Source organism: Pristiophorus japonicus, chromosome 1 (assembly GCF_044704955.1).
Source record: "Pristiophorus japonicus isolate sPriJap1 chromosome 1, sPriJap1.hap1, whole genome shotgun sequence".
Classification (NCBI taxonomy): Eukaryota; Metazoa; Chordata; class Chondrichthyes; family Pristiophoridae; genus Pristiophorus; species Pristiophorus japonicus.
In genome coordinates this window covers 338,554,832-338,580,346 of record NC_091977.1, presented here as the reverse complement: position 1 = coordinate 338,580,346, position 25,515 = coordinate 338,554,832, and the positions used below count along the sequence as shown (strand labels likewise).

At 48.8% G+C, this 25,515-nt stretch overlaps 1 protein-coding gene across 2 annotated transcripts in view; it reads left to right on the top strand.

Annotated features, from left to right (window-relative positions):
• The window catches only part of itga9 (integrin, alpha 9), a 499,978-nt gene that overhangs the window by 333,803 nt on the left and 140,660 nt on the right, over positions 1–25,515 (top strand). Inside the window, exons 19-20 of one of the 2 annotated variants that reach the window (XM_070889419.1) lie at positions 15,755–15,841; positions 25,020–25,355. In XM_070889419.1, the coding sequence (XP_070745520.1) occupies positions 15,755–15,841; positions 25,020–25,355 (423 nt within the window). The remainder of the gene's footprint in view (positions 1–15,754; positions 15,842–25,019; positions 25,356–25,515) is intronic. The other variant, XM_070889429.1, reaches the window with a different exon arrangement.

The window sequence follows — 25,515 nt, the reverse complement described above, 5'->3', positions numbered from 1 at the left end:
ACCCTCCTGTCCCGCATGTAGGCGGTCGTATCCCTGAGTAGCGCGAGGCTATCAGAGATCTTCCTGCCCGGGACAGCGCAGGTCTGGTCCAGGTGAATCACCAGCTCAAGAGCATACTTGACCCTGTTGGCGATGACCTTTGACAGGATCTTGTAGTCCACATTGAGCAGCGAAATGGGCCGCCAGTTTTTGATTTCCTCCCTCTCCCCCTTCTGCTTGTAGATTAGGGTGATGATGCCTTTCCTCATCGATTCTGACATGCTGCCGTCCAGAAGCATACCCCCGTACACCCAGCAGGTCGGGGCCCATCCAGTCCCACAAAGCTGAATATAACTCAACCGGTAAGCCATCGCTTCCAGGGGCTTTTATTCGTCTCGAAGGATTGGACGGCCTTTGTCAGCTCGTCCAGAGTTAATGGGTGGTCCAGACTCTCCCGTTCGCTGTCGTCTAAGACCTCCGTGATAGACGACAGGAATGACTGGGAGGCCGCGCGGTCTGTGGGCTTGACGTCATACAGCCTAGCATAGAAGGATTTACTGATCCTCAGCATGTCAGGCTGCGAAGACGTCACAGAACCGTCTTCTTCCTTTAGGCTGGTGATCACAGAGCTCTCCCTGTGTACCTTTTGGAAGAAGAAACGCGAACATGTCTCATCCTGCTCGACGGAGCGGACTCTGGAGCGGAAAATGATTTTGGAGGACTCTGAGGCAAAGAGCGAGGCTTGCTGGCCCTTCACCTCTTCGAGTTCCTCCGCGACATTGACCCCCATCGACTGCAACAGGAGCAGGTTTTGCATGCTCTTCTGGAGTTGGGACAATCCCTCTCGCTTCCTGAACACCTTTGAGGATGAAGAACCTCTTGATGTTTGTCTTGATTGTTTCCCACCAGTGCATCGGGGAATCGCAGAGGGGTTTTACGGTTCTTCAACCTTTGTAATCCCTCTTGAGTTCCTCCACATTTTCCAGAGTCAACAGTTTCACGTTCAGCTTCCATATCCCTCTGCCAACTTTCTGGTTTTCCTGTGGGCGACAGTCGGCCAGTAGGAGGCAGTGGTCAGAGAAGAACACCGGCGTGACGTCGGTGGATCTGACCTTTAGCATGTGGGACACAAACAGGAAGTCTATTCTCGAACGGACGGACCCGTCTGGTCTTGACCAGGTGTATCTGCGCGGTGCTCCGTCTGCAGGGTTGCTGAAGACGTCGCACAGCTTGGCGTCTTTTACCGCGTCCATCAGGAGTCTGGACGTGGCGTCCAGCTTGCTGTCAGCTCTGCTGGATCGTCCAGTCGCATCAATGATGCAGTTGAAGTCACCGCCCAGAATGACCGGCCTGGACGTTGCCAGCAGCAGTGGGAGCTTCTGGAAGAGGGCCAGCATACACGTTAATTAACCTGAGAGGGGAGTTTTTGTACATTACATCTGCTACGAGGAGGCGGCCGCCTACCACCTCCTTAACTTCGGTGATGGTGAAGTGGCCTCCCCGCAGCAGAATGCCCAGGCCTGAGGACCGGCAATCGTTGCCTCCTGACCAATCAACACTTGATCTTAGCCAAAAGGCCGAGAGCCAGCAGGGAGTGCCTTTTGAGCAGCATCACTTCAAAGCACTCCACTGCAGTCTGTATAGTGAAGATACTCCTACGGTGCTGTTACGGAGGTAGTTCCAGGATTTTGACCTAGCGACGATGAAAGAATGGCGACATACTTCTAAGTCAGAATGGTGTGTAACTTGGATGGAAATTTGCAGGTAATGGTGTTCCCATGCATCTGCTGCCCTTGTCTCTTTAGGTGGTAGATGTCGCAAGTTTGGAAGGTGTTGCTGAAGAAGCCTTGGTGAGTTGCTGCAGTGCATCTTGTAGATGGTACACACTGCAGACATGATGCGCTGGCGGTGGAGGGAGTGAACGTTTAAGGTGATGGATGGGATGCCAATAAAGCAGGCTGCTTTGTCCTGAATAGTGTCAAGCTTCTTGAGTGTTGTTGGAGCTGAACTCATCCAGGCATGTGGAGAGTATTCCATCACACTCCTGACTAGTGCCTTGTAGATGGCGGAAAAGCTTTGAGGAGTCAGGAGGTGAGACACCCGCCACAATATACCCAGCATCTGATCGGTTCTTGTTGCCACCGTATTTATGTGGCTGGTCCTATTAAGTTTCTGGTCAATGGTGACCCCCAGGATGTTTATGGTGGGGAATTTTGGCAATGTTAATTCCGTTGAATGTCAAAAGGTGGTGGTTAGACTCTCGTTGGAGATAGTCATTGCCTGGCACTTGTGTGCCGTGAATGTTCCTTGCCACTTATCAGCCAAAGTCTGAATGTCATCCAGGTCTTGCTGCATGCGGGCATGGACTGTTTCATTATCTGAGGAGTTGCAGATGGAACTGAACACTGTGCAGTCATCAGCGAACATCCCCAATTCTGACCTTATGATGGAGTGAAGGTCATTGATGAAGCTGCTGAAGATGGTTGGGTCGAGGACACTGCCCTGAGAAACTCCTGCAGTGATGTCCTGGGGCTGGGATGATTGACCTCCAACCACCACAACCATCTTACTTTGTGCTAGATATGACTCCAGCCAGTGGAGAGATTTCCCCCTGATTCCCATTGACTTCAATTTTACTAAGGCTCCTTGATGCCACACTCTGTCAACTGCTGGCTTGATGTCAAGGGCAGTCACTCTCACCTCAGCTCTGGAACTCAGCTCTTTTGTCCCTGTTTGGACCAAGACTGCAGCGAGGTCTGGAGCTGAGTGGTCCTGGCAGAACCCTAGTGGAATCTTCTGTAGCCATCGGTAATAACAACTAGAAATATATTATCTGTACTCTGATAGTATTGCATCAAACATAGCAACCCTGCTTTGCAACACTTCCTGGAGTAAGACCTGTCGATCTACATTCTCAAAGGAGCATTCTTGCTCCTATCTATCCTTGCTTCCCCACTCAATTACTAGCAACATGACTTTTCATTTTGGAATTTGCAGCTATACTTTAATTCTGAGCAGCATCCCTTTACGAGCTGCTGATTCATTGGTTATCCTGCCCTACGGACCCAGCATGCTCCCTGCACATTAATTAATCTTAAGGTGCACAGTTTTACTGATGAGCAGGAAGTAGGATCTCTGCCTGTTGATCACTGAGGTTGGGGCTTAAACCAGTGATTTAGTTTACTGGGCCTTTGTTGACAAATGATGTGATTGCCCGAAAGAGGAGACTGCATTCCATGTGGATGTCACAGTTCATTTCCGACTGTCTGTTGGTATTGCATACAGAAGCTTACCAGATATAAACGGAATAGGACAGGGTTCAGAACAGTGGTTTAGCATTCAGCAGTGGCAGAATAACCAGTAACAATTGAGTTATGAGTACGACTGTAGTGGCAGGGGGTGAGCTTGTCACTTTGTCAGATTGACTCATTTGGTGGCACTCTCGTCTCTGAGCCAGCAGGTTGTTGGTTCAGGCTCTACTGGAGGACTTGAGTGTCAGCCTAGATTGCGTGTCCCAGTGCAATACTAAGAGAGCTGAGATGTTAAATCAAGGCTCTGTCTGCTTGCTCTGGTGGACATAAACAACCACACAGTACTGTTCAAGGAAGAGCAGGGTGTTCTCCTGGTATCCTGATCAACATTCCGTCTTCATCCAACATAACCAAAAAAAAACAGATTAAGTGGACTAAAAACAGAAAATGCTGGTCAAACTCTGCAGGTCAGGCAGCATCTGTGGAGAGAGAAACAGAGTTAACGTTTCCGATCGATGACCTTTTGTCAGATTAACTGAACATTCATCTCATTTGCTGTTTGTGGGATCTTGCTGTACAAAACTTGCTGACACACCAGTGACTGCACTTCAAAAGTAAATAATTGGATGTGAAACGCTTTGGGATGAACTGAGGATAACATCATGATGAATCTAACGTCTCGTGCAGTAAAGTAAGTTCCAGTGTGACATTGTTATGGTGACATTGCACACGTGATGATGTCATGAAGTGATGTCAGCAGAGGTGTTCCAAGAATGTATACATCACCCTTCTGTCAATGTAGTGCTTTTGGGAACTAGCATTAAATGTACTAGAAAATGGGTGTTCCTGACTGCCAGTCTAACAAAATCTTCATCTCACCATTAGTTTTGGAAGACCTGGACTGAGAGAGTTACAACATAAGATTGACATAAAATAAGCTTTTGATGAATATTGGTTTAAACCGTTGTCATTATTCTGTGCATAAATGCAGTATTTTGCTCCATTTTTACTACAAGTACTTTCAGAGACGTGCAGAGTCTACTTCACTGCCTGACTTGCAATCAGGGAAGAGCAGAGCTTTGCTCATTGACTGGTGGCATTTTTAATGTGACCAAAAAGTCATGAGAACAATCAGCAGGTTTCTAACATTAAGGGTGATCCAGCAAGCCACCTGGGTCTTCTCAAACTTTAATTTGCTCTGTACCAAACTGTCACCATAAAGGAAATGTTAGGAATGAGATTTATGATCAAAAGAAGCCTGATTGATCGCAAGCTATTTAAACATATTGGGCCCAAGTTTCCACAAGAAAAAAAACGGGCGCCCCTCCGAGCTGGGCGCCCGTTTTTCGCGCCTAAAACGGCGCCTAAAAAAATCCTCGGTAGTCTCCACCGACTTATAGGTCCTGTGGCACTCGGCGCAGCCGGCACGAGCTGTGGGGGGGGCGGAGCCAGGTCCCTGCGCTGAAAACAGTGCCGGGACCTCTGCACATGCGCGCTACAGTCGGCACGCAAGTGCAGTAGCTCCAGGCGCCGAACTGTGTGGGAGGGGCCCGAAGCACGCAGCCCCTAGCCCTGGCCCAATGGCCTCACTGGGGCTCCTCCCACGGCCAGCTCCTGCTCCCTGCCCGACCAGACCCGACACTCGCTCCCCCCCCCCCCCGCCCCGACCGAGACCCGACACCCGCTCCCCCCTCCCCCCCGACCCGAGACCCGCTCCCCCCCCCCGCCCCGACCTGACACCCGCTCTCCCCCCCCCCCCGCCCCGACCCGACACTCGAGACCCGCTCCCCCCCGCCCCGACAGAGACCCGAGACCCACTCTCCCCCTACCCCCCCCCCCGCCCCGACCCGAGGCCCGCTCCCCCCCCCCCGACCCGACACCCGCTCCCTCCCTCCCTCCCTCCCTCCCTCTCTCTCTCTCTATCTCTCTCTCCCTCCCTCCCCCCTCCCCTCTCTCTCTCTCCCTCCCTCCCTCCCTCCCCTCTCTCTCTCTCTCCCTCCCTCTCTCGCTCAGCGGCACGAACAGTTGCAGAATTCTCCCTGGCTGAAGCACTTTCACACAGGTAGGAAGATGGTTTATTTAATCTTTTCTTGGCTTATAAATGTTTATTCAGGTTGGATTTATTTGTATAATATTTGTAGAAGTATAAATAAGGATTTATTGTCAAATTTAATGAGTTCCCTTCCCCCCCACCTCATTCTGGGCGCCTAATTTGTAACCTGCGCCTGATTTTTTAATGTGTAGAACAGGTTTTTTCAGTTCTACAAAAATCTTCATTGGCGCCATTCTACTTTAGTTTGGAGTACATTTTCACTGTGGAAACTTTCAAATCAGGCGTCAGTGGCCGGACACGCCCCCTTTTGAAGAAAAAATTCTGTTCTAAACTAGAACTGTTCTACCTGACTAGAACTGCAGAAAAAAAAATGTGGAGAATTGCGATTTCTAAAATAGTCCGTTCTCCACCAGTTGCTCCTAAAAATCAGGCGCGAATCATGTGGAAACTTGGGCCCATAGAGTTGTGTTTGCTTTTAAGAGGGAGATAGATTAAAGTGGGTGACATTAAACCAATATGAATGAGTCTCAATACCATTTAATGGGATTTGATGGGTCTTGGCTTTGCATCAGATGCAGGTTACTTCAGCCTGCATGAAACTCAAGTAGTGGGAGACTGCCTCTTGTGGTTGGACTCACACCCCACACCAAATCCTGAACTCCGATTCTCGTGTGGCAGTGCAGTCGAAGTATCACTAAAGTGATGAGCAAAGCCCAGTGTATGTATTTAGACACTGCTTGAGACCCATGCTGGTGGGGCCAGGTGCTAAAGTGCAGGTCTCACGTAGCTGGCCAAAGGCCAAGGATAAAACCACCAGGACTTGCAAAGACTGGCTGCCAGCAAGGTTGATTTTAGCAGATTATTTTTGGCTGCCGGCTTTAGTGATGCTGGCGGTTTTACAGTTCGCCTCTGGATGGTTGCACATGATCTACTACTTCGGGAATCAGGCACTGCCATCGCAATGTAAAAGTGCTTTATAATTGGCTTATGATAGTAACATTTACCCGTTAAACATCAGGGACCTCCATGATGTTTCAGCGAATCTACTGCTGTAACTTTGGCGGAACCTTCCGAAAAATGGCACAAATGGCTTTTCACATTTCCACAAGTTATGGCGGAAGATCGAGAAAACCCTGTAGAAATTCTCAACCGATATCTTTATAATGCACAAGATAAAGTTGCACACTGTATGAATAGGGGCTGAATTAACCTCGGTGGAAATTCTGACTGAGACATTTAATTGGGAAATGCGGTTCTGTTTACCTGTGATTAATTCTCTTTGATTAAACATTACAATTATATAAACTATTTCAGGGTTAACTACCTGAACCTACTTTCTGTATATTCTCAGGTAGAATCGCTGCAAAGGTTTCCTGATATCTCACTGTAACGGCGCAAACCCCAGGGGAAATGGAGCAAGTGGCCTTTTATGCCATTTCTCCCAGGTTTCCGCCGATCCTCTGCTGAAGTTACGGCAGGAGATCAGAAGAACCCATAGAAATTCCAGGTGCCTATGCTTACTGCTCTTGTAACTAGGAGGGCAAAAGAAAAGAAGGAAAGAAAGAACTTGCATTGATACATTGGGGCTAAAATTCCCATCATAGGCTTCCTTCGGACGAATGTCTCTGACCCAAAATATTTTTGTGAAAGTACCTGGTAGTCCCGGGGATGCCTTCGATTCCAGTCGGAGGCCTTCATTCCATGTGTGGTGTACGGGGAGTGGACTTCCCCGTACGTACGAAAAAGCTTGGAGTCATATGGGCCTGGACCACCAATCACTTTTCAGTATTCTCATTGATAATAATGGAAACTCCGTTTCTCCGAGTTCTCATTACTGTCAATGAGAATAAAACCCCTAAAACAAGAAACACAACATAAAAAATAAATACTACACCTCACATATTTAAAATGAATTGAAATTAAAGTTAATTAAATATTTTACAAAAAATATTTTTTTTTACATTTTTTTTTATGTGTTTTAATAGGGTTTAAAATAAACTTACCTTAATGGACAGGGTTTTTAACGTAAAAATGTGTTTTTAAATTTAATTTTTATATGTTTTAAAATTCTTATGCTGGTAAAAGTAAGTTATGCACCTGCTTTTACCAGGCGTAAGAGATTGAAGGATATTCGCTGGGCATGAGTTGGGCAAATAGCTCAATCTCTCCCGCACGAATTCTTGACAGATCGGAAAAGTCGGTTTTCGGCATATCGTGCCCCGAAAACTGGCTTTTGCGAAGCCTCGCTGGGTCCGTGCGCACTCCGTACGCACTTGGTCAGGCTGGAATTTTAGCCTCAGTGTGTTTTGTAATCTTAGCACATCCAAAAGCTACTGAAGTATTTTTATGTCTATTCGCTGTTATGTAGGAAACACGGCTGCGAATTTGTGCACAGCAAGTTTCCACAAACAACAATTAGATAAATAATCTGTTTTTATAGATGTTGGTTGACGGACAAATATTGTTCAGTACACTAGAAGAACTCCCTTGTTCTTCTTCAAATAGCCCTATGAGATCGTTTACATCCACCTGTAAGAACCTCGGTTTAACATCTCATCCAAAAGATGGCACCTCTGACATGGCAGCACTTCCTCGGTATGGCCCTGAAGCATCAGCCTAGATTATGGACTGAAAGCTTTGGAGTGGGGATTGAACACATGACCTGACTCCGAGGCAAGAATGCTACTCCTGAGCTAAGGCTGACATGCCAAAAGGAAGATTAAAGCATTTAAACGTGCTTCATAGAAATTCATTAGGCTAAGCTTTGGATCTGTTATTGCTGATAGCAAGCCTTGTCAATCAGGCCAATCGGAAAATCACGGCCAGTGTGCAAGGCTCCGTCTCAGGGAAATCCGCTCTCACAGCAGAACATGAGGCTGTGCAGAGTAAGGCGACAGTCTGCTCAGAGAAGCATCCTCTTTTTATTTCAAGACCCTCTTCTGATATAAAATCCTGGAATAGACAGATTGGTTATCAATGTATAAATCTGTTCATTATGGTTTGTAAGTTGCTCACTATTCAGCATTACATGTGGCACTTTTGTCTCTAGGACTGTTTATCTGTGTGGAGGTTGAGCGGAAGTGAGATAGTATTAATAGTATTTGAATCGACTATGGAAAGAGACATTTCAGTGCCCGACAGATTACACCAGCTCGTTGCTCCTCTATAGGCAGCAATGGTCACAGCTTTCTGTTTTCAAACATTGGGGTAAGGCCCATTTGGAACAACTTCCAGTAACAGTAATCCAACTTTTAGAAAAACATTTGGAAAGAGCCAAGAAGAAATGTCTTCTAATGTTGCCTTATTTTTAGTCAAACTAATTTTATAAAACATGCCAAATTCCTTATGGATATTTAATTGACATTTTTTTTTAAAGCAATTGCAACATGGTTAACTTTCTACCATATAAGCAATGATGTTTCTTCCCAAAATACCCAAAGTGTTTTGTTTCAAGTAAAGCAAGAGGCCAGGGTTGGAGCAGTGACATTTCCTGTGTAAGAGCAGCCAGTAATACAAGTTTTTAAATGATTTAAAAAAAAAATCCAGCTGTTCCATATAATGTTTTGAGTTTAATCTTTACACATCATACGCTGAAAAAAGTTATCTTTAGGACTGGCCATTCATAGTCTTCTAGAAGGAAGTGCTGATAGCATAGGAGAAGGGAGGGGAGGCAGACAGCATTCACTACTGAGATCATGGAATATGCAAGAAAATGTACAGGCAGTGCCAAATACAGAGGTCATGTATTAAAGGATGTTGCAAGCTGAATTTAAATGGAATTGTGTTTACATGTGGTGAATACAGTATGGAAGAGACAGAATTTTAAAAGTTTTAGTCTTCGAGATATGATCTTATTGATCCTGGTTTGCTTTTATTTTCTGCTAGCCGAGTTACTACACTAAATTTTGTTGAGCCTTAACCGCTGAGAATAATGGTGCAAGATCCATTTTCTCGCCTAGCGATTATTTTTAACTTAAAAGTGAAAATTTTCACCAGCATTACGTACAAAACGTTAGTGGTTTTTCTGGGTGGGCAATCGGGCGTTGAGGGGCTCTCGGGACAGTCTAGCCCATGGACTTAGCACCAGGGAAAAATGTTTATTAAGGCTGCTGCATTGCTATAAAAACCCAATTGATTGATTAATGCCCTTCAGGCATTGGAACCTGCCACCATTACCTGCTCTGGCCTACACACAACTCCAGTCCCAACTATGCGGTTGACCTTTGATGTTCTCAGACCAATCAGGGATGGGCAAGAAATACCTCCCAACAACAAATAAAGAAAAGCCTTCCCATCTCAATTTCACTCGTCCTGCAGGAAAACAGCTGGTGACCAACTAAGTTTGGAAGCTTGCCAAATCATTTGAGTAGGCGAGCAGGACACCTGCAGAATAGAAGTAGGGTCCTTCTTTACATATGTAGATCGGGTCCGATGACGTCATTGGGACCTGATCTGCAATTGTAGTTGGAGGCCTCAGCAGTGGAGCAATGACAGCTTCCCCGGCAGGCCAGACCTGCCGGGAGATGGATCATGAGCCAGGTAAATTTTATAATTTTATTTTAGGTTTCCTTGTGGGTCAGGAAAAGCAGGAGTGCTCCTCTGGGCCTCATGAGAAAACCTTGGGCCTCCCTTGCCCTGGGCTCCGCACAACCCTCACCCCCAATCCGATCGCCGCTAGAGACCCCTCCCTCACACTGCCGCTGCCCCTTTAATAAATTCTGATAAGTGTCACCACCTCAGAGCAACTAGACACAGGCAGTCTGGAGTGGTTCAGTGAGACAACGGGGTGGAAAGTGAGCAATTGTGAATCGGCCGTCCATTTTAGTTGGCGTCAATGGAAAGGAAATCAGGAGGGGTGTATACTGAGCAGCCGATCCGCAAGCTCTCGTTCCCACTCCCGACGATTAGTTAAGTCAGCCCTCAAATTGCTGGAGCTGTACAGCGTGGATGCTCTGTGCTCCCACCGCGGTGTGAGTGCATTACTCTCCTGTGAAAAAAGTTACAACAGAAACCAGCTTGCTGGCTACTTTATCGAGCCAATGGTTACTCTAACTGGCTACAGGAAAACTGTGTTTCCTTTTGTTACACAATAGCAGTGCAGAGTATTTGTAAAACAGTCTTGCTTTGAGAATAAAAGCTTGTGCTGTTATGGTTAGTTCCACTTTAAATGCTGTTTAAAAATTCCCATGCAGAGGGGTCACATCAGCAGACAGCAGCTGGTCATTGTCATCAATCTATTTGTAAACTGTTTACATTTCAGACCAGTCAAATCCTTTCCAAACCATGTCCAAGGCATAGAAAGTTTTGGTTGAGTTTGCAAGTGGCAGTATCACTGCCTGCTAACCCTATAAAGTATACAGAACCAACTTGCATATACATAGCACCTTTCACATCCACGGGATGTAGCAAAGCAGTTCACAGTCACTGAATTCCTTTCTGAAGAGTGGTCACTGTTGTTATGGAGGCAAACACAGCAACCAATTTGTACAGAGCAAGGTCTCACAAACCACAGATGAGATGAACAACCAGTTAATCCGTTACTCCTGCTGTGGGTTGAGGCATAAATGTTGGTCAGGATAGCAAAAGACTCTCCTGTTCTTCTTTGAATAGTGTCATGGAATCTGTTACATCCACCTGAGCAGGGAAATCGGACCTCGACTTAACAGCTTGTCCAAGAGACAATGCAGTACTCTGCCAGTATTGCACTGAATTGTCTGTCTAGATTATCTGCTCGAGTCCTGGAGTGGGCCTTGAACCCACAACCTTCTGACTCGAGGTGAGATGCTCCCAACTAAATCAAGCTGACACTTATCAAGTCTTCTCTCTGCGTGAGGAAATAAGCTCATCGACCTGAAATGTTAACTCTGTTTCTCTCTCCACAGATGCTGCCTCACCTGCTGAGTGTTTCCAGCATTTTCTGTTTTTATTTTAATTTTACACATCACAGCCTATCTGCCCCATGTGATTCAGCTCTGTGATTGTTTGGCTTTTGATTTTAACTTGACTTGAACAGCTGTCTTGGTACCGCCACCAGGGAGCGCATTCCGTGAAGTCCCAAGGAATCCCAGCATCCCTTGGGAGCACTATATAAGCCGGCCCCTAAGGCCTTATCCTCACTCTGGAGTGTCTTAATAAAGACTGAGGTCACTGTTACTTCAACTTCCCTGTGTGCAGTCTCATCTGTGTTAGGGGCACAATAACTGGCGACGAGTATACAAATCCAACCCAAAGATGCAGCAAACTGTGGGCATCCTGGAGAAGTTCTCGGAGGGTGAGGACTAGGAAGCCTATGTCGAATGGCTAGATCAGTACTTTGTAGCCAACGAGCTGGATGGAGAAGGAAGCGCTGTAAAAAGGAGAGTGGTCCTCCTCACGGTCTGCGGGGCACTGACCGACAGCCTCATGAAGAATCTTCTGGCTCCGGTGAAACCCACAGATAAGTCGTATGAGGAGCTGTGTACACTGGTTCTGGAGCATCTTAACCCAAGGGAGAGCATGCTGATGGCGAGGTATCAGTTCCACACCTGCCAGCGATCTAAAGGTCAGGAAGTGGCGAGATACGTCGTCGAGCTAAGGTGACTTGCAAGACAATGTGAGTTTGATGGCTACCTGGAGCAGATGCTTGGAGACTTTTTTGTACTGGGCATTGGCCATGAGACCATCCTACGAAAACTTTTGACTGTAGAGACACTGACCCTTAGCAAGGCCATTGCGATAGCATAGGCGTTTATGTCCACCAGTGATAACACCAAACAAATCTCTCAGCACACATGTGCGAGCAATGTTCACAAATTAACTGGAACTGTGTTTGTGAGCAGAAATGTACAGGGCAGAAACCACGAGTCTGCAACTGCCAGCAGGCCTCAGGTAACCCAGATGACTCAGAGTCTGCAACAAAGGATGAATGCAAGGCAATTCATACTTGTTGGTGTTGTGGAGGCTTCCATTCAGCCTATTCATGCCGCTTCAAAGGGTATGTTTGCAAGAGCTGTGGATCAATGGTCCCAGAGGCACAACCCATTCACCACAAGGCGCGAGCGGTACCTCACATGATGAGGGAGAGAGTGGAAATCGAGCTGGACAAGCTGCAACGCAAGGGCATCATCTCCCCAGTGGAATTCAGCGAGTGGGCCAGCCCAATTGTTCCAGTACTCAAAAGTGATGGCACAGTCAGGATTTGTGGCGATTATAAAGTAACTATTAATCGTTTCTCGCTACAGGACCAATACCCGCTACCTAAGACAGACGACCTATTTGCGACACTGGCAGGAGGCAAGACGTTCACCAAGGTTGACATGACTTCGGCCTGCATGACGCAGGAGCTGGAGGAGTCTTCGAAGGACCTCACCTGCATCAACACACATAAGGAACTGTTCATCTACAACAGATGCCCATTTAGAATTCGGTTGGCTGCAACGATCTTCCAGAGAAACATGGAGTGCCTACTCAAGTCGGTACCACACACGGTGGTTTTTCAGGACGACATATTGGTCATGGGTCGGGACACCGTCGAGCACCTACAAAACCTGGAGGAGGTCCTCCAGCGACTGGATCACGTAGGGCTGCGGCTGAAGAGGTCGAAATGCACCTTCATGGCAACAGAAGTGGAGTTTTTGAGGAGAAAGATCGCGGTGGATGGCATTCGGCCCACAGACGCCAAAACAGAGGCTATCCGGAATGCACCCAGGCCACAGAACGTCATGGAGCTGCGGTCGTTCCTGGGACTCCTCAACTATTTTGGTAACTTCCTACCGTGGTTAAGCACCCTTTTAGAGCCCCTACATGTGTTATTGCGTAAAGGTGAGAACTGGGTATGGGGAAAAATCAAGCAATAGCTTTTGAGAAAGCCAGAAACATTTTATGCTCCAACAAGCTGCTTGTATTGTATAACCCGTGTAAAAGACTTGTGCTAGCATGTGATGCGTCGTCGTACAGAATCGGGTGTGTATTACAACAAGCTAACGTTGCGGGGAAATTGCAACCTGTTGCCTATGCCTCCAGGAGCTTATCTAAGGCCGAGAGGACATACATCATGATTGAGAAAGAGGCATTAGCGTGTGTGTTCAGGGTAAAGAAAATGCATCAGTATCTGTTTGGCCTCAAATTTGAGCTGGAAACCGATCACAAGCCCCTCATATCCCTGTTCGCTGAAAACAAGGGGATAAATACTAATGCCTCAGCCTACATACAAAGGTGGGCACTCACGCTATCAGTGTATAGCTATACCATCCGCCACAGGCCAGGCACCAAGAACTGTGCGGATGCGCTCAGTCGGCTACCATTGCCCACCACGGGGGTGGAAATGGCGTAGCCTGCAAACTTGTTGATGGGGGCGCAGCCCGCAGTCTTGTTGATGGTCATGGAAGCGTTTGAAAATGATAAATCACCTGTCACGACCTGCCAGATTATGACTTGGACCAGCCAAGATCCTCTGCTGTCCCTAGTAAAAAACTGTGTACTGCATGGGAGCTGGGCCAGCATCCCCGTTGAAATGCAAGAGCCAATCAAGCCGTTCCTGTGGCGAAAGGACGAGCTGTCCATTCAGGCAGACTGCCGGTTGTGGGGTAACCGCGTAGTGCTACCCAAAAAGGGCAGGGAGACGTTCATCTCGGATCTCCACAGCACACACCTGGGTATAGTAATGATGAAAGTGATAGCCAGATCCCACGTGGCCCGGTATCGACTCTGACTTAGAGTCCTGTGTACGGCAATGCTGCGTGTGTGCTCAGTTGAGCAACGCGCCCAGAGAGGCACCACTAAGTTTGTGGTCCTGGCCCTCCAGATCATGGTCGAGGATCCATGTCGACTATGCAGGCCCGTTTCTCGGTAAAATGTTCCTGGTGGTGGTGGATGCTTTTTCAAAATGGATTGAATGTGAAATAATGTCGGAAAGCACGGCCACCGCCACCATTGAAAGCCTGAGGGCCATGTTTGCCACCCACGGCCTGCCTGACATACTGGTCAGTGACAACGGGCCATGTTTCACCAGTGTGAATTTAAAGAATTCGTGACCTGCAATGGGATCAAACATATCACCTCGGCACCGTCTAAACCAGCCTCCAATGGGCAGGCAGAGCGGGCAGTACAAACAATCAAAGAGAGTCTTAAACGAGTCACAGAAGGCTCACTCCAAACCTGCCTGTCCCGAGTACTGCTCAGCTACCGCACGAGACCCCACTCACTCACAGCGGTGCCCCCGGCTGAGCTACTCATGAAAAGGACACTTAAAATCAGACTCTCGCAGGTTCACCCCAACCTGCATGATCAGGTAGAGAGCAGGCGGCAGCAACAAAATGTAAACGATGGTCGCGCCACTGTGTCACGGGAAATTGATCTGAATGACCCTGTGTATGTGCTAAACTATGGACATGGTCCCAAGTGGATCGCGGGCACGGTGATAGCTAAAGAAGGGAGTAGGGTGTTTGTAATTAAACTAGACAATGGACAAATTTGCAGAAAGCACCTGGACCAAACGAGGCTGTGGTTCACAGACTGCCCTGAACAACCCACAGCAGACACCACCTTTTTTGAGCCCACAACACACACCCATAGGATCAACGACACCATCCCGGACCAGGAAATTAAACCCATCACGCCCAACAGCCCAGCAAGGCCAGGCTCACCCAGCAGACCTGCAGGGCCAACAACATGCCAACCCAGCGAGGGCACAGCCAACACACCAGAACAGACATTTGTACCGAGGTGGTCCACCAGGGAAAGAAAGGCTCCCGACCGCCTCACCTTGTAAATCGTTTTCACTTTGACTTTGGAGAGGAGTGATGTGTATCTGTGAGGCATGCACTCCCATGTTCCGCCACCAGGGAGCGCATCCCCTGAAGTCCCAAGTGATCCCGGCATCCCCTGCGAGCACTGTATATAAGCCGATCCCTAAGGCCTGTTCTTCTGGAGTGTCTTAATAAAGACTGAGGTCACTGTTACTTTAACCTCCCTGTGTGTAGTCTCACCTGTGTTAGGAACATAATAGTAACTCCAGTGAAATTTCTGTCAGCATTAGCACCCAATCTGTTTACCAAAAATTGCACCCAGAGCTGAACCAAACAACCGTCTGATTGAACTGGGCTGGTTTGGATCTTTGTTCCCGATCTGCTCAATAACTAGGTGTAAAGCAGAGAGGAGTTCACTTTCTCAGTGATTTCAGCTCTACGGGAGTGTATGTATAAAAAATGTTCACTGATGAGATGGCAGGATTAACAGCTTTCCTGAGAACTGGACTGAAGTGTTCTTTAGAATGTTTTCACAAGCCTTAATGGCAAAGATTTATTTTTAAAGCTCGAATGTAATGAGTTCATATATTTCCTTATAGTCTTTTAATTACTGCTGAATTTATCCAGGATTAAAGTGATCTGCTGAAGAGAGAGAGCTGATATCCTGTTACTTTTATTGACTATTGTTCAGAACCAGTTTTCCAGTTGTGATTGGTAATTTCTCACCCTGTCCGTCATCATTTCAGGAAGAAAAAGGCACTTACTGTGAACTGATGGAGTCGGACTTCCTGAAATGCAGCGTGGGATTTCCTTTCATGAGATCGCAGTCCAAGGTAGAGTGCTGAATCCATTATGTTTACACCAGATGGTACAGTAACAGCCTGTTTTGATTAATGTCTCTGAAGCTTTGGCTGGTTAGTCATTGTCCTTGTGCATGGATTTCCTTTGCCTTTACAATGCTGACAGCACAGCTTCACTTACAATGGTTAACCCTGTGCTGGACTCCTTTTTAGTCTGTTCTTCTTGTGTTTGGCTGCCCCCAATTCCATTTGCCCTCTGGGACCCCCTTGGACATCATGACAGGAGCCACCAGTATCATGGGGCACTATTTTCACCATCATTGAGTGCTGTTTTTTTGGTGTCTGCTGATTTTTTTTGAGTAATCGTGAATTTGCAACTTTCCTCAAAGTTCGTATGCCAGCGGCGACTGTCAGTGCCAGATTTTTTGGCGCAGGTCTGGTTGAAAACTGGATTCCGCGCCGTTTTTGGCCCTTTTTGGCCATTTAAGCGATTTTCCCAACACAGATTTTTTTTTAAGGACGGCGCAGAGTGGCCTTAATACCGTTCAGAAAAACCCAACGTTAACTAAGAAAATCATCGCTCGGGTCTGTATCGGAGCTGTTTAGTCTTGTTCATAAAGAGAGTTTATGATGATTATGTTAAAGTACCTTCCTTTTTCATCTGTTTACGTTAAAAATTACTTGTTTCGGTGTTGGCCCCCCCGCTCCTGGTTCTACTGCAACCTCGGACCGAATGGTCCCCACTCCCCCCGCCCCCCCGCCCCCCTCCCCTCCTGCTCCCGGTACCACTGCAATCCTGGGCCGAATGGTTTCCCCCTGCCCTGCCCCCCCCCCCCCCCACCACTCCCGGTCCCACTGCAGTCTAGGGCCGAATGGTACCCCCCCCCTCCCGGTCCCACTGCAGTCTAGGGCCGAATGGTACCCCCCCCCGCCCCCCTCCCGGTCCCACTGCAGTCTAGGGCCGAATGGTTCCCCCTCGCCCCCTCCCCGCTCTCCCGGTCCCACTGCAGTCTAGGGCCGAATGGTTTCCCCCGCTCTCCCGGTACCACTGCAATCCTGGGCCGAATAGTTTCCCCCTGCCCCCCCACCGCCCCCCACCACTCCCGGTCCCACTGCAGTCTAGGGCCGAATGGTACCCCCCCCCCCCACTCTCCCGGTCCCACTGCAGTCTAGGGCCGAATGGCACCCCCCCACCCCCCACCACTCCCGGTCCCACTGCAATCTAGGGCCGAATGGTTCCCCCCGCTCTCCCGGTCCCACTGCAATCTCGGGCCGAATGGTTCCCCCCCGCTCTCCCGGTACCACTGCAATCCTGGGCCGAATAGTTTCCCCCTGCCCCCCCCCACCACCACTCCCGGTCCCACTGCAGTCTAGGGCCGAATGGTACCCCCCCCCCCCCCGCCTGCTCTCCCGGTCCCATTGCAGTCTAGGGCCGAATGGTTCCCCCCCCATCACCCCCGGTACCACTGAAATCTCGGGCCGAATGGTTCCCCCCGCTCTCCCGGTCCCACTGCAATCACGGGCCGAATGGTACCCCCCCCCATCACCCCCGGTACCACTGAAATCTCGGGCCGAATGGTTCCCCCCGCTCTCCTGGTCCCACTGCAATCTTGGGCCGAATGGTTCCCCCCCCCACCCTCCCCGCTCTCCCGGTCCCACTGCAGTCTAGAGCCGAATGATTTCCCCCCCCACCCCCCACTCCCGGTCCCATGCAATCTTGGGCCGAAAGGGCCCCGCTCCCGGTCCTGCTGCCACCCCGGGCCAAATGACACCACCCCCCACTCCCCTGCCACTGCAAGCCCTGGCCGTGGAGCTTCAATTCGCAGGTGGAGCTTCAGCCCTCAGTGTGCCTCTCATTACCCTGGCAACCTCGCTCAGTGTGCCTCTCGTTACCCAGGCAACCTCAGTTTTTGGCGCAGACTTGAAGCCCCACCCCTAGATTTAACTTCGGGTGCCACAGCGCCAAAAAGAAATTTAACTTTGCTGAAAGTTGCAACTTTTTTTCGCCGCAATCGGGCAGAAAAGAAATTGGTCATTAATCCTCATGGGCGTCAAAAATCGGCAAAGAGGAAAATTGAGCCTATGGTCTGTCTTTCCGCAGGAGGTATGCTTTGTTGGGAAAGAGAGGCCCATCAGCTTACTGTCTGCAGCTTTTGACACAGTTGACTATACTGTCCTCCTCCAACGCCTCTCCATCGTCCAGCTGGGTGGGACTGCACTCGCCTGCTTCCATTCTTATTTATCCATCTGTAGCCAGGGAATCACCTGCAATGGCTTCTATTTTCGCTCCTGCATTGTTACCTCTGGAGTCCCTCAAGAATCTATCCTTGGCCCCCCTCCTATTTCTCATCTACATGCTGCCCCTCAGTGACATCATCCGAACACACAGCATCAGTTTTCACATTTTATGCTGACGACAACCAGCTCTACCTCACCACCACCTCTCTTAACCCCTCCACTGTCTCTAAATTGTTAGACTGCTTGTCCGACATCCAGCACTGGATGAGCAGAAATTTCCTCCAATTAAATATTGGGACGACCGAAGACATTGAGCCCGAAATTCAGTACCGCCAGAAAGCAGAAGCTCCTCCCACCTTTTTGTGGTCATTAGCGCCAAAATTGTTTCGTGGCTGGGCCACCCCATATTCAGCTTCAAAAGTGAAAAAATGGGTTCCAGCACTAATGAACCCTTCCAAAGTGGATTTTTCAGCAGTGTGGCTGTCTTAATTTGAGCGTTATCACCGCTGAGAAATTCAGCATGTAGGTAAGGGTTTCTAATGAGCCAACTGGGGTTTACAGCAAGGCCCTGAGGGGGAAGGAGTTTGGAAGGATGGCTGGTGTAAGAGGTGCAAGGAGAGCCAACAGGTTAGAAACATAGAAACATAGAAAATAGGTGCAGGAGTAGGCCATTCAGCCCTTCTAGCTTGCACCGCCATTCAATGAGTTCATGGCTGAACATGCAACTTCAGTACCCCATTCCTGCTTTCTCACCATACCCCTTGATCCCCTTAGTAGTAAGGACTACATCTAACTCCTTTTTGAATATATTTAGTGAATTGGCCTCAACAACTTTCTGTGGTAGAGAATTCCACAGGTTCACCATTCTCTGGGTGAAGAAGTTCCTCCTCATCTCGGTCCTAAATGGCTTACCCCTTATCCTTAGACTGTGACCCCTGGTTCTGGACTTCCCCAACATTGGGAACATTCTTCCTGCATCTAACCTGTCTAACCCCGTCAGAATTTTAAACGTTTCTATGAGGTCCCCTCTCATTCTTCTGAACTCCAGTGAATACAAGCCCAGTTGATCCAGTCTTTCTTGATAGGTCAGTCCCACCATCCCGGGAATCAGTCTGGTGAATCTTCGCTGCACTCCCTCAATAGCAAGAATGTCCTTCCTCAAGTTAGGAGACCAAAACTGTACACAATACTCCAGGTGTGGCCTCACCAAGGCCCTGTACAACTGTAGCAACACCTCCCTGCCCCTGTACTCAAATCCCCTCGCTATGAAGGCCAACATGCCATTTGCTTTCTTAACCGCCTGCTGTACCTGCATGCCAACCTTCAATGACTGATGTACCATGACAGCCAGGTCTCGTTGAACCTCCCCTTTTCCTAATCTGTCACCATTCAGATATGGAGCTGGAGACACTGATGGACGGTGTGGAGGACAGGAGAAGAATACTGTTTCCTGACGTGGGGAGACCTGACAGACCGCCAGTACATAATGCATGGAGGGAGATTGCAGGGGAGGTGTCAGGCACCTCCTAATATGTGAGGTTGCACCCTCCCAGGAGAGTGCTGACCAATCTGCACCCGGCCCTTCTAGGCCCAGAGGTGTTCCAGGGCATCCTAGAAGGACAGCTGTAGGTTCCCGACAAAAACCACTGCAGCCTTTCCGGACCCATGATGCAGCCACAGGGATGACAGTTAGGCGTAGTGTTAGGGTAGTCATGCATTACAGGTGTTATAGTGAGATGCACAGGGGTAAAATATGATTAGAGTACTGGCCCTGAAATTCTGGTCGGAGGCTTCTTTTGGACGAACGCCTCCGACCGGAGAATTTTTATGTAAGTATCTGGTAGTCCCGAGGAACCTGCGTTTCCGGTGGCGAGGCCTTCTCTTCCCGCGCATCTACGAGTTCGCATTGCTATTAATGAGAGATAAAAAACAAACACACTAAACACCATAATAAAAAATTAAAAACACACCTCACATAATTAAAATTAATTGAAATTAAAGTTAATAAATGTCTTAGAAAAAAAAAATTCCGATTAAAAAAAAATGTTAATAATGATTTAAAATAAACTTACTGTAGTGGGCAGGGTTTTTAACAATAAAATGTGTTTTTGAAATTTTATTTTAATGTTTTTGTGTGTTTTACAACTCTTATGCCTGTAAAAGTAGGAAATACTGCAATCTTGCCCATGCAAATGTCCTCGCTCCCGAGATGCGGAGGATCTGAAAAGCCGGTTTTCAGCGCATGTGCAGTGTGTGCTGAAAACCGGCTTTTGCGATGCCTTCCCGGATCCAGAGACACTCGGAATGGATCTGGGGAGGCCGGGATTTCTAGGCCATTATAATATTCTTTATGTTCTGTTTTTGCACTAATTTGGATAATTTGATAAATCTTTATTTTTGGCACATATACCTGGCCAGGTATTTCATTTGGGAGTGGGCAATTCAGCGTTAAGGCACTCATTGCGATGGCCATTGAAAGTGGGACCTGAAGGGTCATGTGTGGGTGGGATTATCTGAAACGAGCAGCTGTGAGACGCAGCTGCACCTCCCTTCCAGGGTTACGATGGGGACGACGCCTCCTAGCTCTGGGGCGGCGGGGATCCTCCTCCTCCTCCTCTTCCTCTTCCTTAGGTGATACTGCTGGCTCGACCTGTCCCCTCATGATGGCCAGGTTGTGCAGCGTGTAGCAGACCACGACGATTATGGAGACCCGTTGAGAAGAGTACTGCAAGGTGCCATCTAGTGGTCCAGGCACTGGAACTTCTGCTTAAGGATTCCTATGCACTGCTCGATGATGCACCTGGTGGCACAATGAACATCATTGTATGCATGCTCTGGCGCTGTCCTGGGTTCCGCAGAGGAGTGAGCAGCCAAGTGGACAGGGGATATCCCTTGTCCCCAAGCAACCAACCTCAATCCTGATTTGGGCCGGTGAAGACGATGGGCACACTGGTCTGGCGCAGAATGAACGAATCATGGCTGCTGCCTGGGTACCTCACATCAACTGCCAGGATCAACGCTGGTGGTCACACACGAGCTGCGCATTCAGCGAGTGCAATCCCTTGCAGTGCACAAAGATCTCGGGGTAACGATGTGATGCCCTCAGCCCAACGTGTGTGCAGTCTATCGCACCCTGTACCCTCGGGAAGCTTGCTATTTGGGCAAATCCGGCCTGCTGCTCCACCTGCTTGTCCCTTGTTACGGGGAAGGAGATGTACTGGACCCTTTTCCTGTACACTGCATCTGCCAGATGCACCGATGTGCCGAGAATTGCGAGATGTTGCCAATGTCTGCAATGGCAGAGTGGAAAGACCCTGTGGCGTAAAAATTCATGGCGATGGTGACCTTGGTTTCCACAGTGAGGGCGGTCCTGAGCCTTGTTTCAGGCTGCAGATCATCTCGCAGGACAATGCAGGGCTCCCTGAATACTTCCGTCCAAAATTGGAGCCTTCGCAGGCATTGTTCCTCACTGAACTGGAGGAAGGAGAACTGAGGTCTGTAGATCCTTTGAGGGTATGGCCTCCTTCCCCCACATCTGTGTTGGCCACCTCCCCTGGCAGCTGCCTGCTGGCCATCTCCCTGGTCCTCCTCATTCTCAGGCTCCTCTGGAGGCTCTTGCTAGAAAGGCTCCTCTCCCAGTATTTGGAGTGGGTGGGGGGGTGGGGGTCAGCATCTCTCTCCCTCACCTCCTGATGCCATCTCCCTCCTGGCCACCCTCTCCAGTTGCAGGCCCTTCTCTCTCTTGTGCAACCTTAGCTGCTGCCTCCCTTGCCCGCTGCCTCGCTGCACAGTGCTGATGGCAACGCCTTCTCCTGCGTGCCGTCCTGCTTCTGACCAGGTGTACCAGGTGTCACCCTCCCAACACTCCTCCCATCCTCAGGGTGAAGCTGCCAAGCAGGTCTCTGCAGCCCACAATGAGGCCTACAGGCCTCCTCTAAACAGTCAGACCTGAAAGTTGTACAAAAGTCTGTGAAAACCTCTGAACAGCACTCGGCAGGTTTAATGGAGCCAAAATAATTACTAAAACTACTTACCTACCAAAGGGACCTGATCGCGGCAGAACTCCAGCGATGTCGCGTTCGTGCACCAACTCGCGGGGGCACTGCCTGCAGAAGTCCTCGGTTGTTGTTGCTGAATATCGTGAGCGTGGCCGCATTGCAGTGGCCCGCCCGCTGATGACTTCACCGTGCCACTAGCTCCTTTAGCGCAGCTTCACCCCGCCGATTCCGGCAGAAGTGTGCACCGCTCAAATCCCTCCCGAGCTAAATGTGGCTCGGGGAGGGAAAAACACCCGACCGTGTCGGCCGATTGATTTTTTTCAATCAGCTGCCGAAACCCTGCATTAGCGATCCCTTCAAGGACGGTGAATTTCGGCCCCATTGTCTTTGGTTCCCGCCACAAACTCCATTCCCTAGCCATCGACTTCATCCCCCTCTCTGGCAACTGTCTGAGGCTGAACCAGAGTGTCAGCAACCTTAGTGCCATATTTGACCCTGAGATGAGCTGCCAACCACATACCCGCAGCATAACTAAGACCGCCTATTTCCACCTCTGGAACATTGCCTGTCTCAGTCCCTGCCTCAGTTCATCTACTGCCTTGGGCTTGCCAAGGCCTTGAATTGCCTTGGGATGTTGTACTACATTGAAGGCGCTATATAAATACAAGTTGTTCATTTCTTCTATGCCTCTTTCCCCTTCCCTACCTGATACTCCTTTAGGAACGAAGACATTTGGTAGTCTGGCTTGCTTAAGATATGGGAGAAGCACACTCATTAAAACCGTATATAAGCATGGAATGAGTATAGGTGATTCGATCCATCAAACCCGCAGATTTACTCATCTTCTGAGGGAAAGCTCTGCAAAACATTTCTCTGATTCTCAAAACTTCACAATATATGTTTACACATTCCTGCTTTCCACTAATATTTTCCTGGACCCAGCAGCATTTGCCTTCTGTTAGGGTAGCTAACTCTGGATGTTGGTCAAGGGTAGGATTTGAATTCACATCTCAAACACAAGTATCCACTACTGTCTATGCTGTGACAATGATGCTTCTTGTGATGTATTTGCAGCCATACTCTGTACCATACATTGTACCATGTAATTACATGTAATAGCCAACAGATGGGGAAAGCCCAGGAGGCACACATTACTACACCTCGTGCTGCCTCCCTATATAAAGCAGGATCCCCCTGCAGTGCTCACTTTTGGAGTTTACATTAAACCGAAAGGTCACAAGGTGATCAGCTCCAGCATGGGCCATGTGTGATTTATTATAGTGATAAGCCTATGCTTCAACTGGCGATGAGAATAGGATACTAACACACAGCTATGGCCACCATTGACTACATCGAGCGATATTGCATCGGGGAAGACTGGGATGACTTCATTGACGGGCTGGATCAATGCTTTGTCGCGAAAGACTTAGAGGGAGCTGCGAATGGCAGCAAACGCAGGGCCGTCCTCCTCATGGTCTGTGGATCACGGACATACGCATTGATCAAGGACCTACTGGCCCCGACGAAACCCGCTGAGGAAAGTTACGAAGAACTGTGCGAGCTAGTTCGAAATCACCTAAAGCCGAAATGCAGTGCGCTCATGGCAGGGTACCGTTTCTACACCCACCGGCGAGGAGTAGGCCAGGACGTGGCAGCGTTCATCGCTGAGCTAAGGCGTCTTGCTGGGCCAAGCAAATTCGAGACAGTTCTTGAAGTAATTTCAAGAAACTTCTTTGTTTTGGGAATCGGGTACAAAGGGATTTTCTGCAAATTGCTAGCGGAGGAAGACTTGGACCTAGCCAAAGCCACTCTAATTGCTCAGGCATACATGGCCAGAAAGGAAGAAACAAAGCCATTCTACTCACAACTTCGGAAACACCCAGGGCCAAACACTATGAATAAGCTAAATTCGTCGGCAGAGAGGAGAAGTGCCCCCAGCTGGGCTAATGCAACCTCTGCTCGACCTGAGCTGACTCACTCACCACAACAATGGACTAATGCGAAGAGATCAGTACCTGTGAATGCAAGTCCATCAGCAAGCTGTTGGCACTGTAGAGGGGCTCATCATGCAAACCAGTGCAGGTTCAAACAATATGTCTGCAAGAGTTGCTCAATGATGGGGCACCTCCAATGAATGTGTAAACGTGCTACAACTCGATATGTAGCGGAGGATGGGAGGTCAAGCGTAGATCCTGAGGATCGCGCAGAGATGACCGAGGAGGATGACCATGGGGTGCACGTGCATGAAGTGCACATCTTTACCAACAAGAGTCCCCCGATAATGATGAACATTAAACTGAACGGCATACTAGTACCGATGGAACTGGACACGAGTGCGAGCCAATCGATCATGAGCCAGAAGGCCTTCGAGAAGTTATGGGCAAACAAGACGCACAGGCCCAGGCTGAGCCCGATCGACGCGAAGCTGCGCACCTACACTAAAGAGATTATCCCGGTCCTCGGAAGTGCAATGGTTCAGGTGCTGTATGATGGTTCTGTGCATAAATTACCACTATGGATTGTTCCCGGTAATGGGCCCATGCTGCTTGGCAGAAGCTGGCTACGGAATTTTAACTGTAAATGGGGCGATGTAAAAGCATTATTGTCGGTGGAGAAAGCCACGTTTGCGCAGGTCTTAGACAAGTTTCCGTCACTCTTCCAGCCTGGCATCGGCAGCTTCACAGGGGCCAAGGTGACAATTCACCTCAGCCCAGACGTGAGACCCGTTCACCACAAAGCCAGAGCGCTCCCTTACATGATGCGGGAGAAAGTAGAAGTCGAGCTAGATCGGCTTCAGCACAAAGGCATCATATCGCCAGTGGAATTTAATGACTGGGCCAGTCCCATTGTCCTCGTTCTTAAAAGTGATGGGACAATTAGAATTTGTGGAAATTATAAAGTAACCACAAACCGAGTATTGTTTTATTTATTTATTTATTTTTTTATTTTTTTTATTTAACCGAGTATTGTTACAGGACCAGTACCCACTAACCAAGGCGGAGGATTTGTTCGTGACCCTGTCGGGCAGAAAGCTGTTTTCGAAATTGGACCTCATCTTGGCGTACATGACCCAGGAGCTGGCGGAATCGTCCAAGAAGCTGACGTGCATAAACACACACAAGGGGCTGTTCATATACAACCGGTGCCCCTTCGGGATCCGTTCAGCAGCTGCGATCTTCCAACGAAACATGGAGAGCCTGCTGAAATCTGTCCCGGGAACGGTCGTTTTCCAAGACGACATCTTGATCACCGGACACGACACCGATGAACACCTCCATAACGTGGAAGAGGTGCTACGCCGACTAAATCGAGTAGGTCTAAGGGTGAAGCGGAGCAGCCTGTGGAACTGGTCATGGCCATGGAAGCCATGTAATTACATGTAATAGCCAACAGATGGGGAAAGCCCGTGAAGCACACATTACTGCACCTCGTGCTGCCTCCCTATATAAAGCAGGCTCCCCCTGCAGTGTT